At 40.3% G+C, this 24,215-nt stretch overlaps 1 protein-coding gene across 2 annotated transcripts in view; it reads right to left on the bottom strand.

The window, feature by feature from the left end:
* tspan4a (tetraspanin 4a) overlaps positions 1-24,215 on the bottom strand; it is a gene marked incomplete at its 5' end in the record, with an annotated part of 132,030 nt that overhangs the window by 43,638 nt on the left and 64,177 nt on the right. For both annotated transcript variants that reach the window (XM_084541422.1, XM_084541421.1), the window contains one exon: positions 3,963-4,154. In XM_084541422.1, the coding sequence (XP_084397548.1) occupies positions 3,963-4,154 (192 nt within the window). The remainder of the gene's footprint in view (positions 1-3,962; positions 4,155-24,215) is intronic.

The following is a 24,215-nucleotide window of genomic DNA, read 5'->3' as shown; positions in this document are numbered from 1 at the left end:
GGGGGGTACACAAAATGCATGTGTAGCCACATACAAATATACAAGTGATTCGCTCGTATAGCTGACAGCTGGTCACCAGTGGATGTTCAAGGCTCTGGTTGCCTAGGTAACCATCTTCCATATTTCTCACCACAAACGTTTCAAGTAAACAAGCAGAACAAAAAAACAAATATATTGTTGGTGTGTGGACAGACCTCACTCTCCCTGTTGCCCCTGCTCTCTTTTTTAAAGAAAAAAAAAACCTTCAAAACTGCTGCTGCTCGATCCGAGTCCGCTTTAGTGAATTTGGTGGAAACGAATAGTTATTCTTTCATTGGTACGAAGACTAACTCTTAAGCTTAAATTAATTACTCCTACTTGTGTGTTCACATGTGGTTAGCCTTGGTGTGCGTTAACCTTGTGGAGCATTCACACCTGGTCAACAAACTGAATTGGCTTCTTTTGTTGCGTTAGTAACCCAATACAGATGGATGGTGTAGCCTTTATGTTCCATAAAATTGGCTGAATGGATTCTGTACGGGATTTCATTTTGAGGCAGTTTGAGCAGTTCTTTGAAAAGTCCTCTGAGAGCTGTAGAGATGCACATTGCTATTCACTGCATCTATCAATTGTTGGGCGTTGCGTTGTGGGGGTTGTTAACAGAAAGATGTTTAGATTCCAGGGTCACTCCTATATTTTTACAAAGACCTGTTTGCTCATGTTCTCTGAGCCAATCAACCCCCCGTTCGGTATCTAAATCTAAATGTAAATCAGTCTATTTTTCTCTACTGCTCAACTCCCTTTCTTCCCCATTTCCACCTCGTACTGGTTATCTTGGGAGTCTTCAGTCCTCCATCAGCCACCTGCAAAATCTGCTCTGTGATCATCCAGCATGTAATTTTCCTTTCTTCAACTGGGACTCGGCAAGGCCGCTTCTCTAGTTTGATGAGTCTGCAGTAATACGCTTGCTCTGTACTTCCAAATAATCCCTCCTTATTGAAATAAACGGGGAATGTTTTTGAACATAACCCTGACCTGTTGCAGTGACTTGAGTCCTGAGGTCTTCACTGGTTGCCAGGCAACATCTCTCTGATGACAGCTCTCCAGTAGTCGTCTGTTACTATGGAGAAGGAGCCAGCGCACCATTTGCTCAATAGTTGGCAAGTTCATTCAAAGTTTACGCAGTGTTAGAAACTGAACTGATTCAAGTGACTGGATATTTCATCAAGCTACTATACAAACTGTCAACTTTAGACCTACCTGAATTTGTGTCACTGACTAAAGTGCTGTTTGAACCAGGTATCAGTTATGATGAGTTGACGATTCAAGCAGGAGATATTCATCGTCATTCAAGCCCTGCAAGATCTCCGACAATATCTTAATATTACTGTTGCTCACACACAGACTGACGCTGAAAAGAATATGTCGTCAAGGCCTTTAAAGGCTTCTTTTTAGTTTCCACACAAAAAAATAATCTGTCTGAAGTTTTGCGCTCATATAAAAGCTAAAAATGTCTTTGAAGTTGCCCAGAACATTTTCATCCAGTAACTCATGTTTGGTGCTACAAATTAAAAGCCATGCAAAAGGAAATAATACTTTTTTTCTGCACACAGACCATCAGTAATTCCCCAAATATCTCACAGCAATGTTGCAATGCCCCGGTTCCCTCGTCAGCTATCAACATGCTAATTAGCTCTAATATTTGATGGGGAGAAGAATCTTTTCAAATCTCCACCAGGCTCTGTCACTCATTAAAAGCCGACTTATAAGTCACCCAGTCTCATTATATTGACTCGGTGCAGGAACCGGTCCGGTCACCGTGGGGAAAATGTCATGGATCTTGCTAATGATCGACGCTGAGATTCATTCCCACAGTGCTCATAATAGCTAACTCCTGCTGTGCAATTTTCTTAATGATTCATTCTTTTTTTTTTTCTCCACACAGATTTATTCTTTCTGATAAAGACTGTGCAGTGTCTGTACTTGATTACCACACTTTATATGTGATGATGAGTCGTTTGAAACTCAGAACTTAAAGCTTGATTTGATCAGCACATTAGTGTGTGTATATGTCTTTGGAAAACTGGTTATAAAAAGTTTAATGCTCAAAAGGTAGAAAGTTTGGGCCATACATGTGCTTTGAAGGCGCTGATAACCACAGGACGCAACATACCATTTGAATTTAATGCATGACACATCTTATGTTTCCACTTAGGCACTTCTGTGGTGCTATTACTACCGACAAAATTACACAAGTGAAACAGAATTATTTCATTATAGGATACAGTATCTTCACAACGAACTGGTATAAAGAGATTACGTTGCACTCCTTTTTCCCCCTGGGATTGCAGCAGTGCAGTCAGTCTTTCAACATGACTCACAATGAAGGTACATACACCAAACTGGCAACTATCAACTAAAGGCTGTTACATACTACTCGAGAAGTGAGAAGTTTGTTCTTGCACCGAGGGCTGTGATTTCGTTCTCGCAGCTTGAAGCGGGCAGAACTTTTTTCTTGTGTTATCCGCAAACTATTGTGTGATTGGTCAGAAATTGGAGTGGGTGTAGCTAATGTGGAAAAGCAGAAATGCTTCTCCTGAATTATACTAATCAGCTGGTCTACAGGTCTACTTTGAATCTTCTTGTTTAGTTCACTTTTGTAACCTCTGTTTCTCTTCTCATGATCTAGTTTGTTAAGCTGATCATCGGGATCCCTCTCATTGATGCACTCCCAACGCCAATTCAACATGCTGAATCAGCTTCTAATTAAAAAAAACTTAACTATCATCAGACTTATTCAGTTATTTGTCTTTGCTAGATATGCTACATGCTACATATGATGTGTATACAAACATGCAAATTGTAGCACGTTAGCAGTGCTGTTCAAGTGACGTAACACAGACATGTAGCATTAGTTTTCACATCTGTTCCTGGGCTTTTGTAAGTTAACTTGGCCGCCATGGACTGAGATGGAGAAATGGAGGGTTTTCTGTGAAGAACTATTTCACAAAAGTACCTGTGGCAACAAGTGCAGTGGGAAATGGCAATATATTTAGTTTAATGCACTTTTATGGCCGTGAAGGAGAGGAAATTGCTTTTGTCTTCAAAACAGAACTGTAGTTGCATGAGCATGTTCGAGTTGTTTATGGTATTGAGGTTTTATTGGTTAAATATATTTCAGCTTGGCTGCCTGGTTTCAGCTATTTAAGTAGTATTATAGGTATACAGAGGTGAAATTGTGCCATCGGGGGTATGCACACACGCCAGAGGCAATGTGAGCTTGACAGTGTCTCAACATGCTGTTCATATATTCAAAATGTAGTAACCATAAAGTTTGATGGCAAGTGTAGCCACCCAAACCTAATTAATTAATAATTCTATTAGTTTGTCAATTAATCTGAAATATAGATAAATGACTGCAACATTAGGCAGGTAGCAGCTTCAGTTAGATATCGATATGCTTGTGCGCTGTATAAAAACACTTCTAACTATCCAAAATACATTGTAAACTGCACTGATATACTGTAATTACTCAAAGTGCTTCTTCCTTAAATGTGTGATAATGAGGTTTTTAGTTTTTGTCAGCACTGTTTAGTCTTTTATTTGTCCATAAAGCCAAAGACATTATTGTCAAGTCATATTTGCGTAGTTTGGCTTCAAGCAAACCACAAATCTGAAATGAAATACATCTTGTGAATATGATATTTTCCTCACCCAGACAGCAGCTGTTTACAACACTAAATGTTGACGCTTTTCATGAAATGGATATCGGCTGAATCACCAGTGTGTCATATCAATCAGTACCAGTCATTTCAAAACAGAAAATTATGCTGTTTGCGAATGTCAATGCTTGTTGCTTTATGACAAGTCAGTGATGTTATTTGTCATGCCAAAAATAACAAAATGCATCTGAAAACGTGGCGTCATTGCATCAAGATGGCCTTGTGTTTAAAATCGGCAGCAGCATCCAAAATTATCCTTACCGTCAGCAGCAGAGGACGGCTCTCTTTGACAGCTCCGACACAACCCAGGCAGCCGATCACCATGATGATCGTGCCAACTGCAATGAGCAGGTTGGCTGCTGACAGGGAGGGAAGGGATGATGACAGGGTGGCAAAGTTTCCTTGGGTCACTGATAGCCAGACCCCGACTCCCAGTATGCCACATCCTCCCAGCTGCAGAGGAAACACAAAGAGACGTAAAGCCTACAGCACAGTCTCACTCGATGATGCACAAAAGTATTCACAGATTTGTTGTGACATTGTATTTGTTTTTCAAACTTCACGCCGGTGAAGCCATGCATAGACTGAAAGAAGAAACCCTTCTGAACAACTCCAGCAAGAGCCAGGGATAAAACATCAAAATGAGTAGCAGAGCAAAGCAGCCTGGGCTTCCAGACAAGGAAGATTTTTGCATTTGGAAAAATATGATTTGCAAAAAAAGGTGGAGAAGGCTGCTCCTACTCTTGTCTGGTAACTGTAAGGCCAGCAGCTTAACATGAGGACTAAAAACAGACACCTTTAGGCCTCACTAATTAGCATGCCATACTGTGTTTGCTTAATCTAAAAAAAAAAATAGACAATAACATGCCGGCTTTTGTGATTCCAAAATAGCGTGCAAAGACACAGGTGATAATGAGAAGTGTTAGTTTTAGAGCTGTTCTTTCATTCTTCTCATCCGTTGATTAAAATCCTTATTTTTGTCTTTACACTTCACACAATAAGCAGGAGTTTTGTCCAAAATGATGCACATCACACACATCAACTGTGGAAGAATGTAACTAATCCAGGTTTTGTTATTTAGTCCATATCAGAATTTGGTTGACAGCTTTCATAAACACCTCAGCAAACCAGAAATGGTAAAATTCACCATTTTCATCAAACTATAGAGGTCAGGTGTAAATGAAAACTAAGCGATTGGACCACAACATTGGTATAGATACTGTGTCTAATGGTTAAAAGTGACAGCATAGACTGTGACCTGTATAGTGTGGCAGGAAACATACAGTAGTCCTCCACAAAGGAATATTAATGGTCATCTTAAAGATGGGCTCTGACTGCAAGAGATAAAATTCCTACTCCAACTTGATCAGATCAGGAAGCACTGAACGCACCACCTCAGTGGTATCATGGGGGAAATGGACATAGACAAAATGCAGTCTGCGGAGATTCAACTTGCTGTGAATATGCAAAGCCACACTTTAATGTAGTAGGAAAGTAGTTTGTCAACCGTCGATCAATGTAAAAGAAAAAGACGAAGAAGAAACTTGATGTAACTTCATAATAATTTGAAAAAAAAAAAAAAGCAGAGGGATAAATGAGTTTGAATTAAAAAAAAAACATTGGTGAGCGTGGTCATGTGTCTCCAGCCATATGCCAGCTAATGTTAGCCTAGATGGTTTACCATTGCTTGACATCCCAGTCAGCTGCTCTTTGTTGACTAGTTAATTTAAAACACGCCCACACTATGACTTCTGAAAATTATGGCGCATCACGCACAACAGGATATCATTTACATTATCTGAAGCAATCGATAATAAATGCAACATGTCACGTGATCTCACATAATTTCAAGTGTTAACTTCAAGGGCTGGAATGGGGCTTGTCTGTAAGACTTGATCTGTAAGCGCTTCACATTACCAGATAATCTGAGCCGAACTTTTCTGCCAACTAAGTTCCAAGACCAAATTTCTGTACCAATTGTTAGGAGGGGTGAATCTGGGATTAATCTGTTCAAAACTCCTCCCGTCTGAGCCTAGCATTAGATCACTGAACACTTTCATTATATTAATAAAGACTGCTGAAAGGGGTCAAGGGGTCTGCACACATTTAAAAGAAAGAAGAAAGTGTGGATTTCCCATTAAAAAAACTAAATTGCAACATCACAATCATTATCACCTCTGCTTAAAAGTTGGAGTTTTATCATATGCAACAACTGCAGTCAGTTGGGGCCAGTGTTTGAATAGTACAGCTGCTCTGGGAAGAAATCGGCACTGCTTTTTAGTCCAAAGCCTATCGAGATCCTTGGCTTATTTATTTATTTTTTTTGCTTTGAATTATTGGCCTGAACACCCAGAGCATGTTTACACTAAGAGGCACAGAATGATATTTGGGTACAGGTTTTCAGATGTATGTATATTATTCAAACATCTCTACAGCCACTTGCCAGAACTCCCAAAGGCAATAAGATTTACAAGACTAAACACATGATTATTGTTTCTCCCGCGTCTTTTCTTTCAGTCTCCAGCTGTAGCACATGATCTTATTTAATGAGCTCTTCACCTAGAAGTAGGGCAGGGTGAAAATAAAATAATAATAATAAAAAAAGCTCAAATGGGGTTCTGCTCCCTTCTCAGTGCACAGAAAAAGGAGTCTCTTCCCTATCTACCATGGCCGGGATTTTTCAGCAGCTTGCAAATTAAGGGTCTTTGGGTCGCCGTCGCTCACAACGGACCCTTATCATGCCCCTGAGTGTATTCTCTAATGAAGATTGGCCTCAGTGAGAAGGGCGAAGGATGAAAAGGGAAAGCTGGGAATAGATGGTGGTGGTTAACATTTTAAGGGCAGCCTCATAAGCTCACTAGCGAAGGGGCTATAACAATGTGGATGCAGTTTATTTTAGCTCATCCCTGGCTCCATCCATCTGTAAAATACTCTTTGTCAAATGAGACTTTTAGACTCCGTTGCTTAAATGTTACTTTATTCGAACATGACAGAACAGTAATGGAAAGAGCCTCGCGCTTGCACTATGTCTGTCGGGCAGGAGGCAGCTGTGGCGCTACAGATGACAGTGGTTACACTGATTCAAAGGAAAAATAATTTTTTATTTTTTTTTGTCTCCATGGCTGAATCAGCCTATAGTGTCACTGAAGTGTTGTGCACCAATGTCAGGTGAGAAGATCCTTTCTATGTGTATATTTTATCTTGTGCAGCCTGTACATTAATATGGTAGACCCAGAGATTCAGACAAAAATGTTGCTTTAGTGAAAAAATAGTGCAAATAGTGAAAAATAATCACCATTATTTGCAAGAATCACCGAAAGGTCACATCACTTTTACAGTAATACAGAGAAAAATAAATAAAATCCACACATCTGAACATTTGATACTGGACAAATGACCCAGCTAACCAATTAAAGCGGAACTACTGTTTTTTACAACATGGATCTTATTTCTGGCATAAAATACGATCGTTTACTCACCCATTTAACTTTTGAGTAATTTGTATTGGTTTGGGAGATAATTAGATCAGCCTATATCCATGTAGTTAAGGTGACTGGGGCACCAAAATGCAGCCTTTAAATAATGCATTATCTGCCGCGAAACTCGTTCATTTCACCAATATTTTGTTATCGTATGCGCTACGACAGCTACTGCTAGTTTTATGCAACATGGCTGAATATTTTTCCGATTCTGAGGCTGTGGACGAACCATAGCAGCAGCAAATTACAGGTAAACTGTAGGTCAATCTATAGACCCCGGATGATGATAACAGGTAACTCCGGACTCAATGGGGAATAGCACTAGCGTATGATAAGGAACTATTGGTGAAATGAACGAGTTTCACGGCAGATAATGCGTCATTTAGAGGCTGCGTCACTCCCACTATATGGATATAGGCTGATCTAAATATCTCCCGAACCAATACAAATTACACAAAAGTTAAATGGGTGAGTAAACGATCGTATTTTATGCCAGGAATAAGGTCCAGGTTGTAAAAAACAGTAGTTCCCCTTTAAAGAGTAAAGTGTTGAATATTAGAATGGACAACTGCTGTCAGACAACGTTTTAATCGGAACATTTTCCGAAATCTCGTTTCTGGAGTAAGTTTTGAAGTTTCACTAAAATCCTTTCCATCCAGCTGCTTTTTCTGGCTCTTTTACTTTCACTGTGATCACAACTGGTCTTGATTAACACCCAAAAACAGCAGCTTAAATCTTGACAGTCACACAGATTTGCACTGTCTAAATTGATGCAGCCCATCTGGACTGCCTCCCCCTCTCACAGCAGGCTTGTGTATTTGAAGCCGAGTGTACGAATCCAGCTGCTGATTGAGGCCCGGGACTGTGACTGTTCCGTGTGAGAGAACACAAGTTATCGGCAATAAATGCCTGTTAATTAAACTAAACTCCCTTTATTGCATCTGATACATAAAAAAAACACACCTGTCCACAAAGTGATGTCCACACTTTTTGATGACGTGGCGATGAAAGCACTTCTCTGATTAATTTCCCTAATGAAATATACATGTGCAGAAGATTTCTCCAGGGTTTCTGCAGTGTATTATATGATTACATTCACCGTAAATGAATATCAGTCCTCTGATCTCATTGCACTCCATCCACAGCGTGAGTCACAATTACATATTCATACAATTAGATTAATCTGATTTAGGCCACAATCTGTATTCTTGTACGTACTATAGATAAAATGTGACACTCTCAAGAGCAAAGAAGAGAGAGAGAGAGTTTTCATGGGTACAACACCAAAGAATGTCAGTCTGAATTCACTTGCTTCATGTATTATTTCTTCTGTGAGGCTTTGATGTCTGAATCATGTATGCAGTCTGTCCCAGGAGAGTGAGTCCTTGTCCTTAACTCTGCTCTCACGGCTATAGCTCGGTGGCGAGGTTTAACAGTTGTTGGTTTATAATGTATCTTACACTTTTGATCTGTAATGCCTTTGTTATATATTTGATTCATAAAATTAGCGGAAGAAGCTGAGCTGTCCTCTTGATTTAAAAAAGGAAAATTATAACTAATTGGGTCACAGTCTTAAATCTGGCAGTGATCACTGCAATTTGTGGTGTGTGCACAATGCTCGTCAAACACTAAATAATTCTGGCATAAGTTCCTGTGAGTGTAAAAATGAGACACTGGTACACTCAGTGTGTAGCCTTGAGGTGAGGCATTGCAGTCTCATCTGGTTGTGGGTGAGCAGCGGGAGGTCGGACTCTAATAAATGTTTAATTTCTGCTCATGCGGTGAACATTTTACACACAGTAGCTTTGCAGATGTATGGTCTGTCCAGGTCGGGAATCATGCATCTTTTTCTGTTTGTAACTTAACGCTGATTTAAATAACACACAGCATGCATAGATTGGTTGGTTCTGTCCTCTGACCTAAAGCGTGATTCATACTTCTGCGGGAGGTAGATGGCGTAACTTACACACGTAGCCGATGCCGGTGCAAGCCATTTATACTTGCGCGCTTGTCAGTCTGGCTCGCTCTGTAAAAAAGCCTCCCAAACACTAGACAACGCTGTGTCTTTTTGTAACCAGTCGCGTTCATTTTTGTTTCTACTTTCTGCTTCACTTTCTACTTCCGACAAGTCATACAAATGTTTGTATCGCCGATCCTCTTCAGTTAACCTTTCCTCAATGTGTTCCATCGTTATCGATCCAAAACAGTCAATTCAAAAACTGTAGGGAGATGGAGAAGCAGCCGGAAATAGTAAACCATAAACATGCTACTACTGAGCGGACTAATCACAGCTTTGTTTCATGTACAAACACGTAGTTACATTTCTGGGGAGGTCCCCGTATCATATTGACGCTGAAGTATTAACCGCACATAGGCTCAATTGAGACTCACTTGCTAGCTCATTAGGTACACTAGTGAAAACAAATGTATTCTAATATAACAGTCCTGCACTAAATCGAATTTTCATGGAGGTTATCATTTTTATTTTGTAACACCGTAAGAAAGGTGCTAATTCAACTGTATGAACATTTTTGGACGATGCAGTTTGTCGTGATGTTAAACTGGATTGAATTAAACACTAAGTGTTTCTATTATTTCGTCTAGGCCACTAACTAAAATGGGGCTGTCAAGATAATAGAAACATGCTTAGTTACAACACAATACAATTCAGTAGCCTAAATAGTAACCATAGCCTCCAAATAGAAAACACAGCTGAATCAACAGCTCTCTCTTTTAAACTAATGCATAATATCATAACCTTCATGAAGATAAGATTTAGTGCAGGACTGTTACATTAGAACGTATTTGTTTAATGAACTGGCCATTGAGTGCATATCCTTGAGAAAAATAAAGCAATATACTCTAAATAAATGCTGTATTTTTTACACACAGTATACTGTATGAAGCAGCCAAACAAAAGCTATGTTTAAAATCCTCATCCAAGCCAGAACTACCATTTTATTATAGCGAAAACTTGGAAAAAGACACAAATCAATAGAAAAGTTTAATGTTACAGGCAACGTAACAAAATGTTCCAAACAGTTTTTATTTTAAAATATTCCAGTGACACAGGTCTGAAAAAAAATAAAAAAAAATAAATCAATAGTTATTATGAGGAGCCACTGAATCAACAAACTTGTGTATTGCTCTGTGGTAAAATGTAGCTGAGGCAAACCTGATTGTTGTTTGGGACCTGAAGTAATGGTTGAGTCACACGAAGCAGCAAGATCAGCACAGTGTCTCATTATTACCAGACTCAACGCATGGGATTGGACTAAAATAGCTGGTTCAAGAGGCGGACAAAATAAGAGGCCATCACTAACTGTATCTCAGCAACAAGACCTTTTTTTTTTTTTTCAGTGTCAAAATAATGAACATTTTGTTGACTCACTGTTCCCTCTGTGGAATTTTTACAGTGTTTGGTCAGTCTTGCTCCTTTGGTCCTGGTGGATAAGGTTTTATATCTGCACTGTAGAGCTTGTAACGTGAATGTGTACAAACGACTCATGCTGCTGTTTATCTTGGGAGGACTTTGACCCGTTTATGTACAGCTTGGTAACAACCAACATCTTAGAACATGGACTGTATATAAATATGGACAATGCTTCCCCACTTCCTTTAACTGGTCAAAATGACTCTAGTTTTCTGGGGATACAGGCGGCGCACTCTTGCAAGTTTGGAACCAGAGACTGCGCAGTGCGGTCCGAGAGTGGTGTCGTATTAATGATGACCCGCCCACACTTCAGCTAGACTCACTTGCGTTTTTGTTCCTGTTTCTATAGCATTAGTAACTAACTAAAACAAAACATATCAGAAATAATGGACACTATAGTATGCGTCAGTATTATATTTAACTGAAATGAAAGAAACAATTATTTGATGTGTATTTTAGTGTTTTAGTTTGGCCCATGCCCCATCCACTAACACAGAGGGGGTGGAGCTTACGACATATACTGCAGCCAGCCACCAGGGGGAGCTCTACTTGCTTTGGCTTCACTTTTGAGGAGCTGTTCTGTCGTCTGTCTTTATACAGTTTATGTCTTACATATACACTAACTTTGACTCTTTAACAGCCACTTATTCACTTTGACAGTCTTTCTTTTGGGACAGATTGTGTATTTTTGGTTCGTCTTAAGTTATTTTCCTTGAACTAATTGCCTCAGGTTTTAAATGGGAGGGTTAGTGCAAGCTGCTGGGACTCAACCATAAAGTTTGCATACAGCCTGATTGACAAAATGATTTAAATTTGGCTAATCTGTGCTGAGCTGGGCGACTGATGATTTTCAGTGGGTTCAGCACCATAGAAGCAACCATTTCACTTTACACAGAGTGATTCGATGTAAGTTAATGGAACTTTAAGCTGATTTGCCCGATGAGGCACAAAATTAAGCTTCAATATTTAAAACGCTAAGGCCATAACAATTACTCACAAATTAAATTTTAATAAAACCTGGAGAGTTGATGAATCCTGCAAGACTGTACTGGCCCTGAGGCCTGTTTGTATCATTTCTAACGGTCGACATGTTTCACTTGGTTAATGTATGCAACTGGCATTTTTATCTATACGCGGCCCACACACGCGTCTCGGGTGAGACACGGCTTCCAGCGTACAACTTTATGCTATGTGTCTCTAGATTGTGGCTGAAGCAAGCTGCTGGATAATATTGGCGTTGCACATTAAAATCTTCACTGTAAGGGCATGGCAGTGGGGAAAAGCATCAAACAAGTGGAGTCGTGTAAGCCGATATCTGATGTGCCAGGGTCACACCTGAGGCCTCGGGGACACTTGTCCTTTATTTGTTTCTGGGATTTGGGGGGGATTTTTAGCAACATACAGTTACTGTTGACAGAACAAACACATGGTGGATATTTTATTGGCTGATCCACTATACTATACCACTGTTTTGGGCAAAACTAACAAAAAACTAAGCATTTTCTCACCTATTATGTCTGGATGTACGCCAGAATTTAAATATTTTACACTGAAGCACTTGCATTTTGTACATGGTGGGAACTGATACTCATGAGGTAAAGTTTGTAAGCATACTTAAACACAGTATTTAAAATCTGCAGCTGAAATTATTTAAGAATCACCTCCTCCACCAGGCAAATCTCAATAAAGATTTTTATTTTTCAGTCTCCGCTTTTCAGACTACTACAGTTTTCACTGCATACTTGAAAAGTACATATCTGCTGCAAAGACCGTGGACAACCCTGACTAACCTCGATATTAATGTGTCTTCAGACAGATGTCTTACTTTGTTATCTCTGCTGCAGCAGGAAGAGACTGTAGTGTTTCCCATGTTCACTCAAGAACTCCTTTGAAAAACTGTGCATATGGAAATGTATGTGGGACAACACCAGGGTGATGATGAATGAACTCTATTAGGAAATACTTTAAAACATGACATTATATTCACACCAGCATTGTGACTGGTCAATAAGAACTATGCACAGCTCTCATAGTCTCATCAGGCTTTAACAAAATCAAACCACCTTTGCCAGTTGAAAAACTTTTAATTCCTAACACGTCAATATGAACCTAAGTGACTGGATAGCGGATTTTCCGACTAACAGGGTGCAGTATTAAAGAGTAAACAGAGCTTCCACTAGCTCTCCTGAGGGCTGGCACTCTCCTCTCCTTTCATGTTTCATGTACAAACATCTGTTGTAGTCAGCAGGAAAACTTTACGGTTTATTAGAAAGTTAGCTGATCATTCAGACTTTTTTTTTATACTTCGAAACGGTGCACAGTGTGGATGCAGTCTTATTTTGCGTTAACTTGGATTCTGGTGAGACAGGCAGCTTGTCTGCAAGACTGTCTCAGAAGCCAAGGACACGAGAATTGATTTTTGACAACTGTCATCAGCTTCCACACGCAATGATCGATAAAGCTGTTGGGCAGCAACAAAATGTCCAAGGCTGTTCAGAGAATTTTAAAGCAGATGCCAATTACAGCAAATCTGCAAAGGTTTATTTTTTTTTCTGTTCTTTGTGATAAAATACATCAACAGAGGGGAAAAGATTTTTGAAGGCAGTTGGTGCAATCACTTGGTCTCAACTGGCTGAAAACTCTGAAAGGTATTTTGCTCAGCAAGGTAAATGCCATCCCTGATGGTCACGGTCTGCCCATATAAGGTGCGTTTCAAATGCAGGTCTGAGTCTTTCAGTGCAGCAGCAACAAGAAAAAAAACATTTTTTTCTTTATTCTACATATACAATAAATATATACATGTAGTGTGTAAAAAAAATAGAAGTAAAATAAATCATAACAAACCCAAATAGTGCATGTTTTTGCTAAAAGTCTTGTTTTTCTTAGTAAGCTGTTGTGTAAACAGGAAGCGATGCCTCACCTTAGGCAGTTTTCTACCTTCAGATTGGGAATTCATAGATGCAAAACATCCTGCCCCTTGTTCCTAAGGAGAGCACAAACACCAAACTTGCCTCCAGCGCCTTCGTCTCTGGTTCTCTCAGAGCTACAGCGCACAGAGACACTACAGCACAAGCTTAAACCCAAGCAGCAACCACCTCGTTCGATTGCTGTCACGTTATCTAATTTGCCCTGCTAATTAAATTATGATATACTTCAAGTCAAGCGGCCGAACATATGTTCCAATAAAATTGGTAATTGAAAATATTACATATTTTGTTGCTTGCTTCCTAAATTACTGGAAACCAATCAGGTTTTTATACCGCCAGCCCATTTGGAAAGATAAATTAAATCATTTGAAGTAATTGAAATCTACCGCACATCAATTTTTCATTTGAATGAATTTACAGATATGCCCCCTTTTCCCCTCATCTGTTAATTTTGACAAACATATTTTTGCAGTTTCCTACACAAATGGTGTTGCATGTTCTTCATGACTCAGAGGTGCACGGCCCCATATGACTCTAAATCTACCCATCAATAATGAAGCGCTGAAATGCATTCATGTCACACTGATCTGGACTTCAGCAGGCAGTGGACTATTATACTCCTATCATACATGTGAAAGGCATAACAGGCTATTGTTCTTTCTCTGAATGTTTGAAGATCCTCAGGGAAGAGGTGCTTTGTAAACCACACACACCAAGGACACTCAATCTGAATGCTACATTTTAAAAACTCTGCAGTCTAGTGAGGCTTTATTGAAATTTACATAAACCTGTTACGGTTCGCCAACAATCGTGTCCCTGTACAAACATTTTGAAATGCAAAAGCCTTGAAGTACAACCAGTGGTAAATCATCTTGAATCTTTGCTCTGTATGTGTGATGGAATTTATTAGATCTTGTAAAATAAAACACAGCGTGTAACTAAACTACACAATCTCCCCCAAATTGTTTGTCAAACATCGTAGGTATTTGATAATTGTTCATTTACGATCTCTAAAATGCCTGCTGTGGTTTTTTGTGGAGACTTGTCAAATGATTTAAGGGCCCCAAAAATGTCACCCCACACATTTCTAATTTCGTGTTGTATCTGCCCGTATTTAAATTAACGTAACAACACGGATATTGGCTTTAGCTGCAAACAGCAGCCGCCTGTGTAGTTCATATACATTAATACTAAACATAAACTGTTGAGATGTGGCATTCCATGGACAAATGTATGTAAGATTAAATAAAGGATATAGGACCACTATAGGATTCTGTAATTCCTAACCCGTCCACTAGTTGTCTGTGTTTTTCTCCGGCTCTACTCGTCACCTGACGGATTTCCTCATGCATGTCGTCTTATGTTGGTTCAGTTATTTGCATTATACTCTTAAGGGGCATAAACACAGGAAGAGACAAACAGTGGTTTGGTAACAAGTGTTCAGCAAGTTCTAGCAATGGTACGTAAACACACCTGTGGGCCAACAACCAACAGGAGTGTCTGATACAGTTGCTTGACGTATTACACCATCCACAACTTTGGGTGAAGCTCGTGGGATAGTGGGTGAAGCTAGATGCAGCGGTGGTGTTTATTTTTTAAAGAGTGGTGGCAGCAGAAAGAGCTAGCATCACCCATACACTAGTAATATTGTATGATAGAGGGTTAGCCAGGCAAACAGATGACCACTGGCAATCAGTTGCTGCCTACAAAGTGATAGGCTAAGAGCAATCACTGTATATGTGCACAGGGCTTTAAAGGAAGCACAACTTAAAGGTCCCACTATCATGTAGAAATGCAATTTTAAGCAAGACCTGTGGTTTGAGATTAGTAGCTATAGAGAACTGCTCCAAAGTTTTGGCTTCTCTGCCTGTCTTGTCTGCATTCGCGTCCCACTTTCTGCTGCCAGTGACACAGAACTAAGTGAAAAGTTATGTTAAAGGGTTTGTTGACAGGTCTCATTCATGATTAAACCACAATGAGATCATAGTGAAATTATATAAATATCATACTTTGACTCCCTTCCCAGTTCATTAGGTACACTAGCAAAAACAAATGTATTCTACTATACCAGTCCTGCACCAATTCCCCCTTCACGACTGTTATAATGTTTAGTTTATACTGAAACAGCATCAGAACAATGATGATTTAACAGTGTGGTCATTTAGGAGGATGTAGTTTGTGGTGCAGTTAAACTGGACTGAATTTAACACAAAAGTCTTTCTGTTGTTTACTGTAGTCCACTGACTGCAATGGGGTTGCCAGAAACAGCAACTTATGTCGGTACAGCAAAATACAAGAATACATTTATTTTCACCAGTGTACCTAATGAACTGGCTTCTCTGGACTTTACACAGTCGCTTACACATCAGCCCTGCTCTCTCACCTTTCATGGTGTGCATTTTGATAAGTTCAGCTATTCACTTTCAGCCCCTGAGTGAGTTAGGGGAGGTAACGCAATAAACACAATAAAACCGCCCCGACAGTGATATTATACTGATACAATAAACTTCCTGTAAAGCCAAAATGTAATACGAGATATGATAAAGAAAAAAACTGAACAGAGACCCGTAAAAGTCACCATAAATTAATTACTGAATGACACGCCATGAATACTAGCCGGTTAAAAAAAGATAAAGGTTAGATAAATTACTTCATCTTCTGTCAGAGCCTCTGCAAAGATCAATTTGTTCCTGATTTGTTTTTCGCAGGGAAAAGATGTTTTCCAGCCCCTGTTGTATTTACGATGTTACATTAGTATAGCAGTTCCCCTGCTGTTTGCATAATGGTATCTTGGCGAGACAACAATAGACGTGACAAGGCCAAAAGGACACATCTGCAAAGAGCAAAGCAGCAACACGGTCCTGTTCATTTTCTATTAGCAAGACACTCAACGTTTAACATTGCTGTTTTAATAATTAATAAACAAGTATCTGGGGTCGGTATTTGCCCACAGCTCTTTGAGAACTGTCAAGCAACTGTACAACTTTTATTTTCCTTTTTGATGCCTCACTGTTTCAGAGATTAAAGGTCTTCTTAGCTGTTTATCTTCTCTTTAATTAAGTTCTTGGTGATTGTACACATGGTTGAAGTTTAAACCTTAAAAAGAAAACACTGGGTTCTCCTACTGTCCATGAGCTGACAGTTTAGTTGGAGCAGCAACCGTAACTTTAAATGCAGACCACAATAAATAATGTTAAATTTGAATATAATAGTGAAGATAATAAGTGAGATATCTTAAAGGACTGAAGAGCAAGACTTTGATTTGTCAGCTTGATGGCCCGCGGGTACAAACTGTAGCACACAGTATGTATAGCCCAAAGTGGACAGTTTTTTGTTGATTATTAATTTCTCATTCATATCACTCATATCATATCAAAGGCTCAGCGCAAAATGAACTATTTTAAGCTGAGCCTTTGGATTTCCTTAAGGGAAAAAAAGAAGATATTTGGAGAGCTTTTATTTTTTTTTTTCTCGGCCCACTTTCTTGACACGTTTCAGTCTGAGGTGCTGGTGCTTTGAGCATAAATCCAATGAGATGCCAAGAGAAAGTCATAGAGCTTTGGTCATAAATGAAACAGGGCCACAGCCGGCAAGCTCTGAAAGCCTCCACTTCACCTGACACCTGAACAATAACCACACTTAACAAAAGCTGGCTGATCTATTTTCCACTCACAAAGGAGCCAGTGCCAAATCGAAGGTAAGTCCTTCTTGCTGTGAAGCATCAAGGTTAACCACCACCACGACAACCTACCGTTGTGAATCATAGTAGTCATTCTTCGCTGGCACATCTGTTAAACAGTCTATAGAATTAATTTGTCCCGTGTAGCAGCAGGTTAATTAAAGACAAAAACATTGAGCATTTCATCCTCAATGTCATGTTGCAAGTTATCACTCCCCCTTTTTTCTTCTTTAAGCTTTTATTTAACACCATTTAGTCTGGATGAATGATCACCTTCCTTTTACCAGAGCCCTAAACCTAACCTTAAAGCTTAATATGCATGACACATTGTCTGTATATATATATATATACACACATATATTTGTTGTATCATTTTTAATATATATTTATGCAGTTTATGACATGACATATGAAATGTTCTTGAAGTGGTTTTGTGGAGACATCTAATTAACATTGACCATCTTGTGACAATACAATGTTCTGCTGGGAAACCTTTGGACCTGGCATTCATTCATGTGGATGTTATTTAGACATGTAGCACCCACCTAGACCAGACCAGGCACCATTACCCCATAGCAATGACACTCTTTGATGGCAGCAGCCATCCCCAGCAGGATGCAGCCTGACACAGGCACACACACAAAAACGGTTCAGGAAAAAACTCAAAAAACATGAAAAACAGCACAAGGTGTTGACCTGGCCTCTAAATTCATAGATCCCAAACTGATCACGTATCTGTGGGATGCACTGGAACAAGCCTGATCCACAGAGGCACATGGGAGACTTACACAGTTTTAGGTAGGTGGTCATAATGCTATGCCTTTTCGGTGTATGTTCATACATAAAAGGAATTTCTTCTCTGCATTTACGGGACATCCAAATGAGCACACATGAGCAGTGGGCAGCCACAAGAGGCAGCATATAGGAGCAGTTTGGGGAGGGGGGGATTAGGTGATTGCCCAAAGCACCTCAGTTATGGACATAGAGAAGATCAAACCAGTGACCTCAAAGCTGCTTCTCTAATCACACAGCTCCCCCTAAAAATCCACCAATAAGAAACAGTGTCAGAATCTGTCCCTGCAAACTGCACAAAAATAGAAGATAAAATCCTACTGAATCCTAAAGCTCTGGCTTAACTCTCAAACAGCCCTTTATGGTTGTAGTTGTAATGATTGGACAAGATGTATTCACAACGCATGAATGGCTTCACTACAGTAGTCTGAAATTCATTCACGTACATCCACAGCTACACACTTCAGTGCAGCATTAGCATCAGTGTGTGCTGAAGGATGCTGTGGCGCCTAAAGCCTGCTGTGCCCGTCTGACTGCTACTTCAGCCTCTCATGAAGCCTGGCAAGCTCACAGTCAGCCGACAGGGTTACCTCTCGGTGTTTGTCTTAGCCACTCCATACCTGGAAAGAAAGGGTACTCTTGGCTCTCACATGCTGACCTACTTTCCACCAAACTAGCCTCACAGCCTCAGCTCAGCCTGGAAATCAGTTGTTCTCCACTATAAAAGGGGCTTTAAAAGTTGGACAGTCTCGTGCGGTCAGCAGAATGAGGGAGTTAAAGGACGTTGGGTAAGAAGAGCAAAAAGTGCCAGTGAGTAGAAGTTGTGCAGCAAGTGATCTTGATTCACTTGCAGATTTAAAGTCACTCTAATCCCTTATGCCTCCTTCCCAGCATCCATCTTTCCATTTAGCACATTTTACATTTTACATTTACGTTTCATGCACTTAAATGACGCTCCCATCTAAACTTGGACAGAGTGTGACAAGGTAAAAGCTTCAGTTACATCAGAATTCAGAAGCAGCCGTGGCTATTACTGGGCCTCTGACTCATGAGTCTTTCGCAAGTGAAAAGACAAGAAACAAACAAACAAACAAAAAAAAACGAATCAACTTGTTTTACTTTAATCTCTCCCGGTATGTAAATATCAAAAGGTATTTAACCCAGCATGCCTAACTGTGCTGCTGCCAGTTTATTTCCTAACGTGCTGTGTGTATGTGCACATTACAGGATTACGTTCTGTTTATCATCCAAATGAAATCTCAAGTCTCAAACTACATCAAACTATCCATTACGGAATACACACAGGAGGGACGCTCTGCAACACAAGACGCCGGTTTCCCATCGAAAATCCATACTAACACGTTTGTCATGAATACAGGGAATACATCTGCATCTGAGTGTGTATATCCATGGTGTCATTTTCTATTTAATTAAGTATATAGATTTTTAACTCCCAACTGCTCTTCAGGGGCTCAAAGCATCTTCACCAAATTATCTCTCTGTGCTCCGTTGAGAACTACAAAAAAAACTCCATCTGTGCTAAGATACTTTATATCTTCCTATCTATTAGTAAAGTGTAGTGGGATATAGAAATACACTGCCCCTCAGGTGCTTGATGTTGTGTGATAACGTCGCACTGGAGCTGCTCTCACACAAGCGAGAGCTGTGAAATATTCCCATGCAGCATCTGCTGTGCTGTATGGCGTCCTGCTATCATCTTCCCACTTCTACAGTGGCAGTCTGGGACACATTAAAATACTCATTTGGGCTGCATGTATTGTCTAAATCTGGCATGAATTTCCGAGTAGGAGAATAGGCTATCTCCTAACCTGCAGAAGTGTTTGAATGCAGACTAGTCATCGCCCTCGACAGGTACATGGCTCAGCAGTCTCACTCCACTGCAATGGATTAGATGTTCTTCCTCCTTAGTGCATTATTAACTGTGCTCTGCGGTAAGTAGAGGACTCTTAAGGAAAGCAGCGCATACCAAAGAACTGCCTGAACGCATAATATTTACATATAACGCAATAAATGTTGGCAAAGGTTTTACAAGTTCCCCAGATTTATACAGAATGTACGTCAAATGACAGCAGTGATGAGATGTTTAAGGGTGATTGGCAGATATTTATGTATTTTTATCAACTAGACACGATAAGTGCAAGTAAAATCTCCGGGCCAAGGTGGGACGTGTCAACCCAGTAGTCCAGAAAATTGACAGAGAAAGTAGCAGCAGAGTGGAAAGTTTGTCTTGCTTGAGGTCACCAGTCCAGAGCAAAGACAAAAACCACTCTGCTGGCTGAGAGTCATACCTGCCTTTTCTGGAAAAGCTCATGTGTCACTTTGAGAGCGAAATCTACCATTTATGTTGTTTACGTAAGAGGATGTAATAGATGTCATAGCACCGTGGTCAACATTGATTGGGTTAAGGCACAAAATGACTTGATTGAGACTTTGGAGAAAGCATAATTTGGGTTAAAATAACAATTTAGTTAATGTTAGAAAATGATCATGGTTAAGAGAAACCAACACTGACCATCAGTGAAGAAAAGGGAGAGAATACTGGTAATCAATACTAACCTCCTACCTATGCACACGTTGAATTGAAATGAATAGAGTTTGCATGTTCTCTCTGTGCCTGCATGGGGAGAACATGCACTGGACGACTATGGCTTCCTCCCACAGTCCAAAGACATGGAGTTTAGGTTAAGTGATGATTTTAAATTGGTGGTAGATGTGCATGTGAGTTTGAATGTTTGTTTGTCTATCTGTGTTAGCTCTGTGATGGACTGGCAACCTGTCTAGGGTGTACCTTATCTCTCACGCCATACCCAGCTGGGACAGGCTTCATCCCCCTAAAGCAGGGGGTGTCAAACTCAAATACATTGTGGGCCAAAATCAAAAACTGTGACAGAGTTGTTGGTCAGTCTTGATATTTATTGAAAAATAGACTGCAAATGTGCATGTTGTCCCTTCTCTCTGGATATATAACGATAAACCTTTTCAAATGAAAGCAAACTTAAGTTTTGCTTAAACATTGAATCTGGAACAAGCAAACTGACAAACTCTGCCTCATTAAAGGGCCGGGCTGATTTTGCAGTCTCTGCCACCACAAATAAAACTAGCCTTTGCAGCAGCTTCACTTTGTGATTTTGCTTTTGTGAGCATAGTCTGCTGTGAAACCAGATTTCCTTTAAGCTCCCTTACCTTCTGGAGCGTCTGCTTTATGTCCAAGTCCTTGTACTTGTCGTGGTGTTTCGTTTCATAGTTGTCTTCTTATGTTATAATTTTTCGTTACAGCCATGTTGGCTCCGCACACAAGACAAACAGGTCTATCCTTTACATTTGTGAACAGATAATCTGCCTCCCACCTAACTTGGAAGCTCCTGTTTTCAATCTTACGTTTGGCCGTTTTTGGCGAGGGGTGGCTTAAACTTGCCCCAAGTGACTGGTAGCATGAGGTTGCTAATGAATGTCAACAGAGGAGGAGAGGACGCTTGCCAGTCTTGATTGATTTGCCAACGCACTTGCAAATGATTCTGGGATTTATAGTATTGGTGGGTCAGCTCTAATAGATATTATCTTGTGGGTCAGATTTGGCCCGTGTGCCTGAGTTTGAGGATAAGCTGTTATAGAAAATGGATGGATGAGTGAAGCTGATGCACTTATTTTCAACTCTTGACCCAAGTTTGGCTTTTACACACAAAGTATAATCGAACTTTTTCATTCCCTTAAAACCTCAACATGCAGAAAATATTTGGGGGGGAAAACTGCTTATACAGATCTAATTAGCACGGCTCTGGTTTTCTTTTAGCCAGCCTTTAAACTTTGCCATGAAGGAGTGAATTTGCCGCTATAATATTATGCCCTGACTTCTTCTTGTGCTCCCAACAGATAAGATAATTAGAAGGCTGGAGGGCGTTGAATGTGAGCGTATGTCACTTTTGAGAATTTGCTGAAATGACTGATGCTGTTGTTTTGTTTGAGAGAACAGTCTCATATTTTGTGCTCATTCTGCCGTGGAAGGTAAGATTCAATTGCCTGAGTCCATACAATAGTGTAGGTCTGCCTCTGTGGGAGATCTCAAGAGGTGAGACATTCTGGTGGAAAAAGCCTGCAGCAAACCTGCATATAAACTGCCAAAGAAACCTGCCCCCGCACCCTCATCTGCCCCTGCCGCCGCCCCCCCCCCCCCCCCCCCCCCCCCCCGCGTTTCGCATTCATTTAATATTCTAAACACAGTCATTATCAAATAGCACACGCGCAACACAATCATCTGCATGTGTACATTTGCTGCTCTTTCGTGCCCATCAGAACTCCTAAGACAGGGAGGTTTCTGCAGCGCAGTGAAGCTGCATTTACATTTTAACGTTGTTCAAAGTGCAGCTGCATGAGACAGCATGGAGCGTTTATGAAGACTAAAAGAGAAGGCGGCCTGCTTGATACAAGAGCCTATTGCTTTGATGTTCTCCTTCCATTACACTGAGACAGACTTGCTGCACTTGATAAGCTCCTGGAATGATGTTTTAAGAGAAGGAGGGTCACAAAAAGTCTGTAACACACTGCAGAGCTAAAACCACAGCTCCACACAACCCTCTATAAATAAACTGGCAGAGAATGGAAGACCCGGGGAAGATGGAGAGGGGAAGAGGGAGGGAGATAGAGGGGGAGAAAAGGGTGATCAATAAATCTCTAATCTCTTGAGTATTCTCTCCTCCTCTCTCTTCCCTCTTCCCACTGCACAAGTAGGAACACACACATGCATAAACACTGATGCACGCGCGCACCCAGCCGCCTGCAGGTCTGGTCTCATTATATCGACTGCGATTGGGAGGAGACTGATTTGTTGCAGCGGCGCCCAGTTTGTCAGACACAGTGACAGCAGTCATCCAGTCCCAGGGCAAAGTCATAGCAGAGAGAGACCAGCTCACACGCAGCTAATATTCCTCAGCTTATTTCCCTAACGCCAGGTGCTATTACTGCCTATAAATCACGCTTTGCATATGCGCACATCTTAAAAGTGAGTCCAGCTCGGTAAAATCTGAGTCAATACCAGCAGCTGTCCAGAAACTCATTATTGTTTCTTATTTAATGGTTTGAATGATTTTATTAGTTAATAACTTTAAGCCTTTCTTTTGATTAAGCGAGAGAAGTTGTGCCGTTTGACCAGCGGGATGTTTTTTTTTGTTTTTTTTTCATGTCCTCAAATTGGTGGCTCAGTATCGAAGCCTTGCAAATCATGGAGGCTCTCATTTTTGAGATTTCCTCAATTTCTGCGCAGCCATTCTTGAATTCATTATAGAGAAATCATGTTGAAGTAAATTACCCTCAGTCCCCAGTCCCCTCAAGTGTTGTTTGATCTTAATGTGCCCTCATTTGAGAACAGGTTCTCTGTGCTTGAGTCACTTTGCCATATGCACACAAGTACATAAAACTCCCTGTGGACATGGAGACATTGGATAATGACAAAGGTAAGATCCACATAAACACAGAGAGGATGGGAAGAATATCGAACAGCTACTGCCCAAAAAAAAATGTGAAAACATGCCATTTGCTGCAAGTCTGCTGCCATTATCACCATCACCAACAACTTGTTTATTACTGCTAATTTTAAGGACACACTGTTGGTGCAATAAAAGGACAGGCAAAGACAAGTCACACGTCTGGTGGCTATGAAGAACAGTAGTTATCATTAAAGAAGGACAATCATTTTTAAATATTTAACATGTTCAGCCATATTTGCTGGAATGCTGTACCTACATATTTGATTACACTGCTACTCGAAGCAATTACTGCATCTTTTTTAATGATTATCTTAAGGCAGTGGAAACACACGGTTACGATTATGCACTGAAATTGTGCTTCAGTACAGATAAGCTGTAGTGATGTATTATAATTTTACCCAGAACCACAATCTCTTCACAATTAGATGCACACTCTTATCTTTGGTGTTACAGCCCTACGCTTTGCATGCCCACCATCCACCCTGACCACCTCCCTAATCTCAAAAACTGCATTAGCTTCAAACAAAACCAGCAAGCCATTCTGATTTCCACCACAAAAAAAAAAAAACTACTATATTTCTAAGAAATACCAATTTAGAAAAAAAAAAAGGGGTTCTGTGCAAATTCATTTCAAATAGTAATTTCTAAACCTGAAAATAAATCTATACAGGTTCTGTTGAGAACAGTTGGACACAAACCGCCC

The sequence above is a fragment of the Chelon labrosus genome (genome assembly GCF_963514085.1).
Source record: "Chelon labrosus genome assembly, chromosome: 3".
NCBI lineage: Eukaryota > Metazoa > Chordata > Actinopteri > Mugiliformes > Mugilidae > Chelon > Chelon labrosus.
Note: the sequence above shows the minus strand (reverse complement) of the source record. Positions and strands in the feature narration are given on the sequence as shown.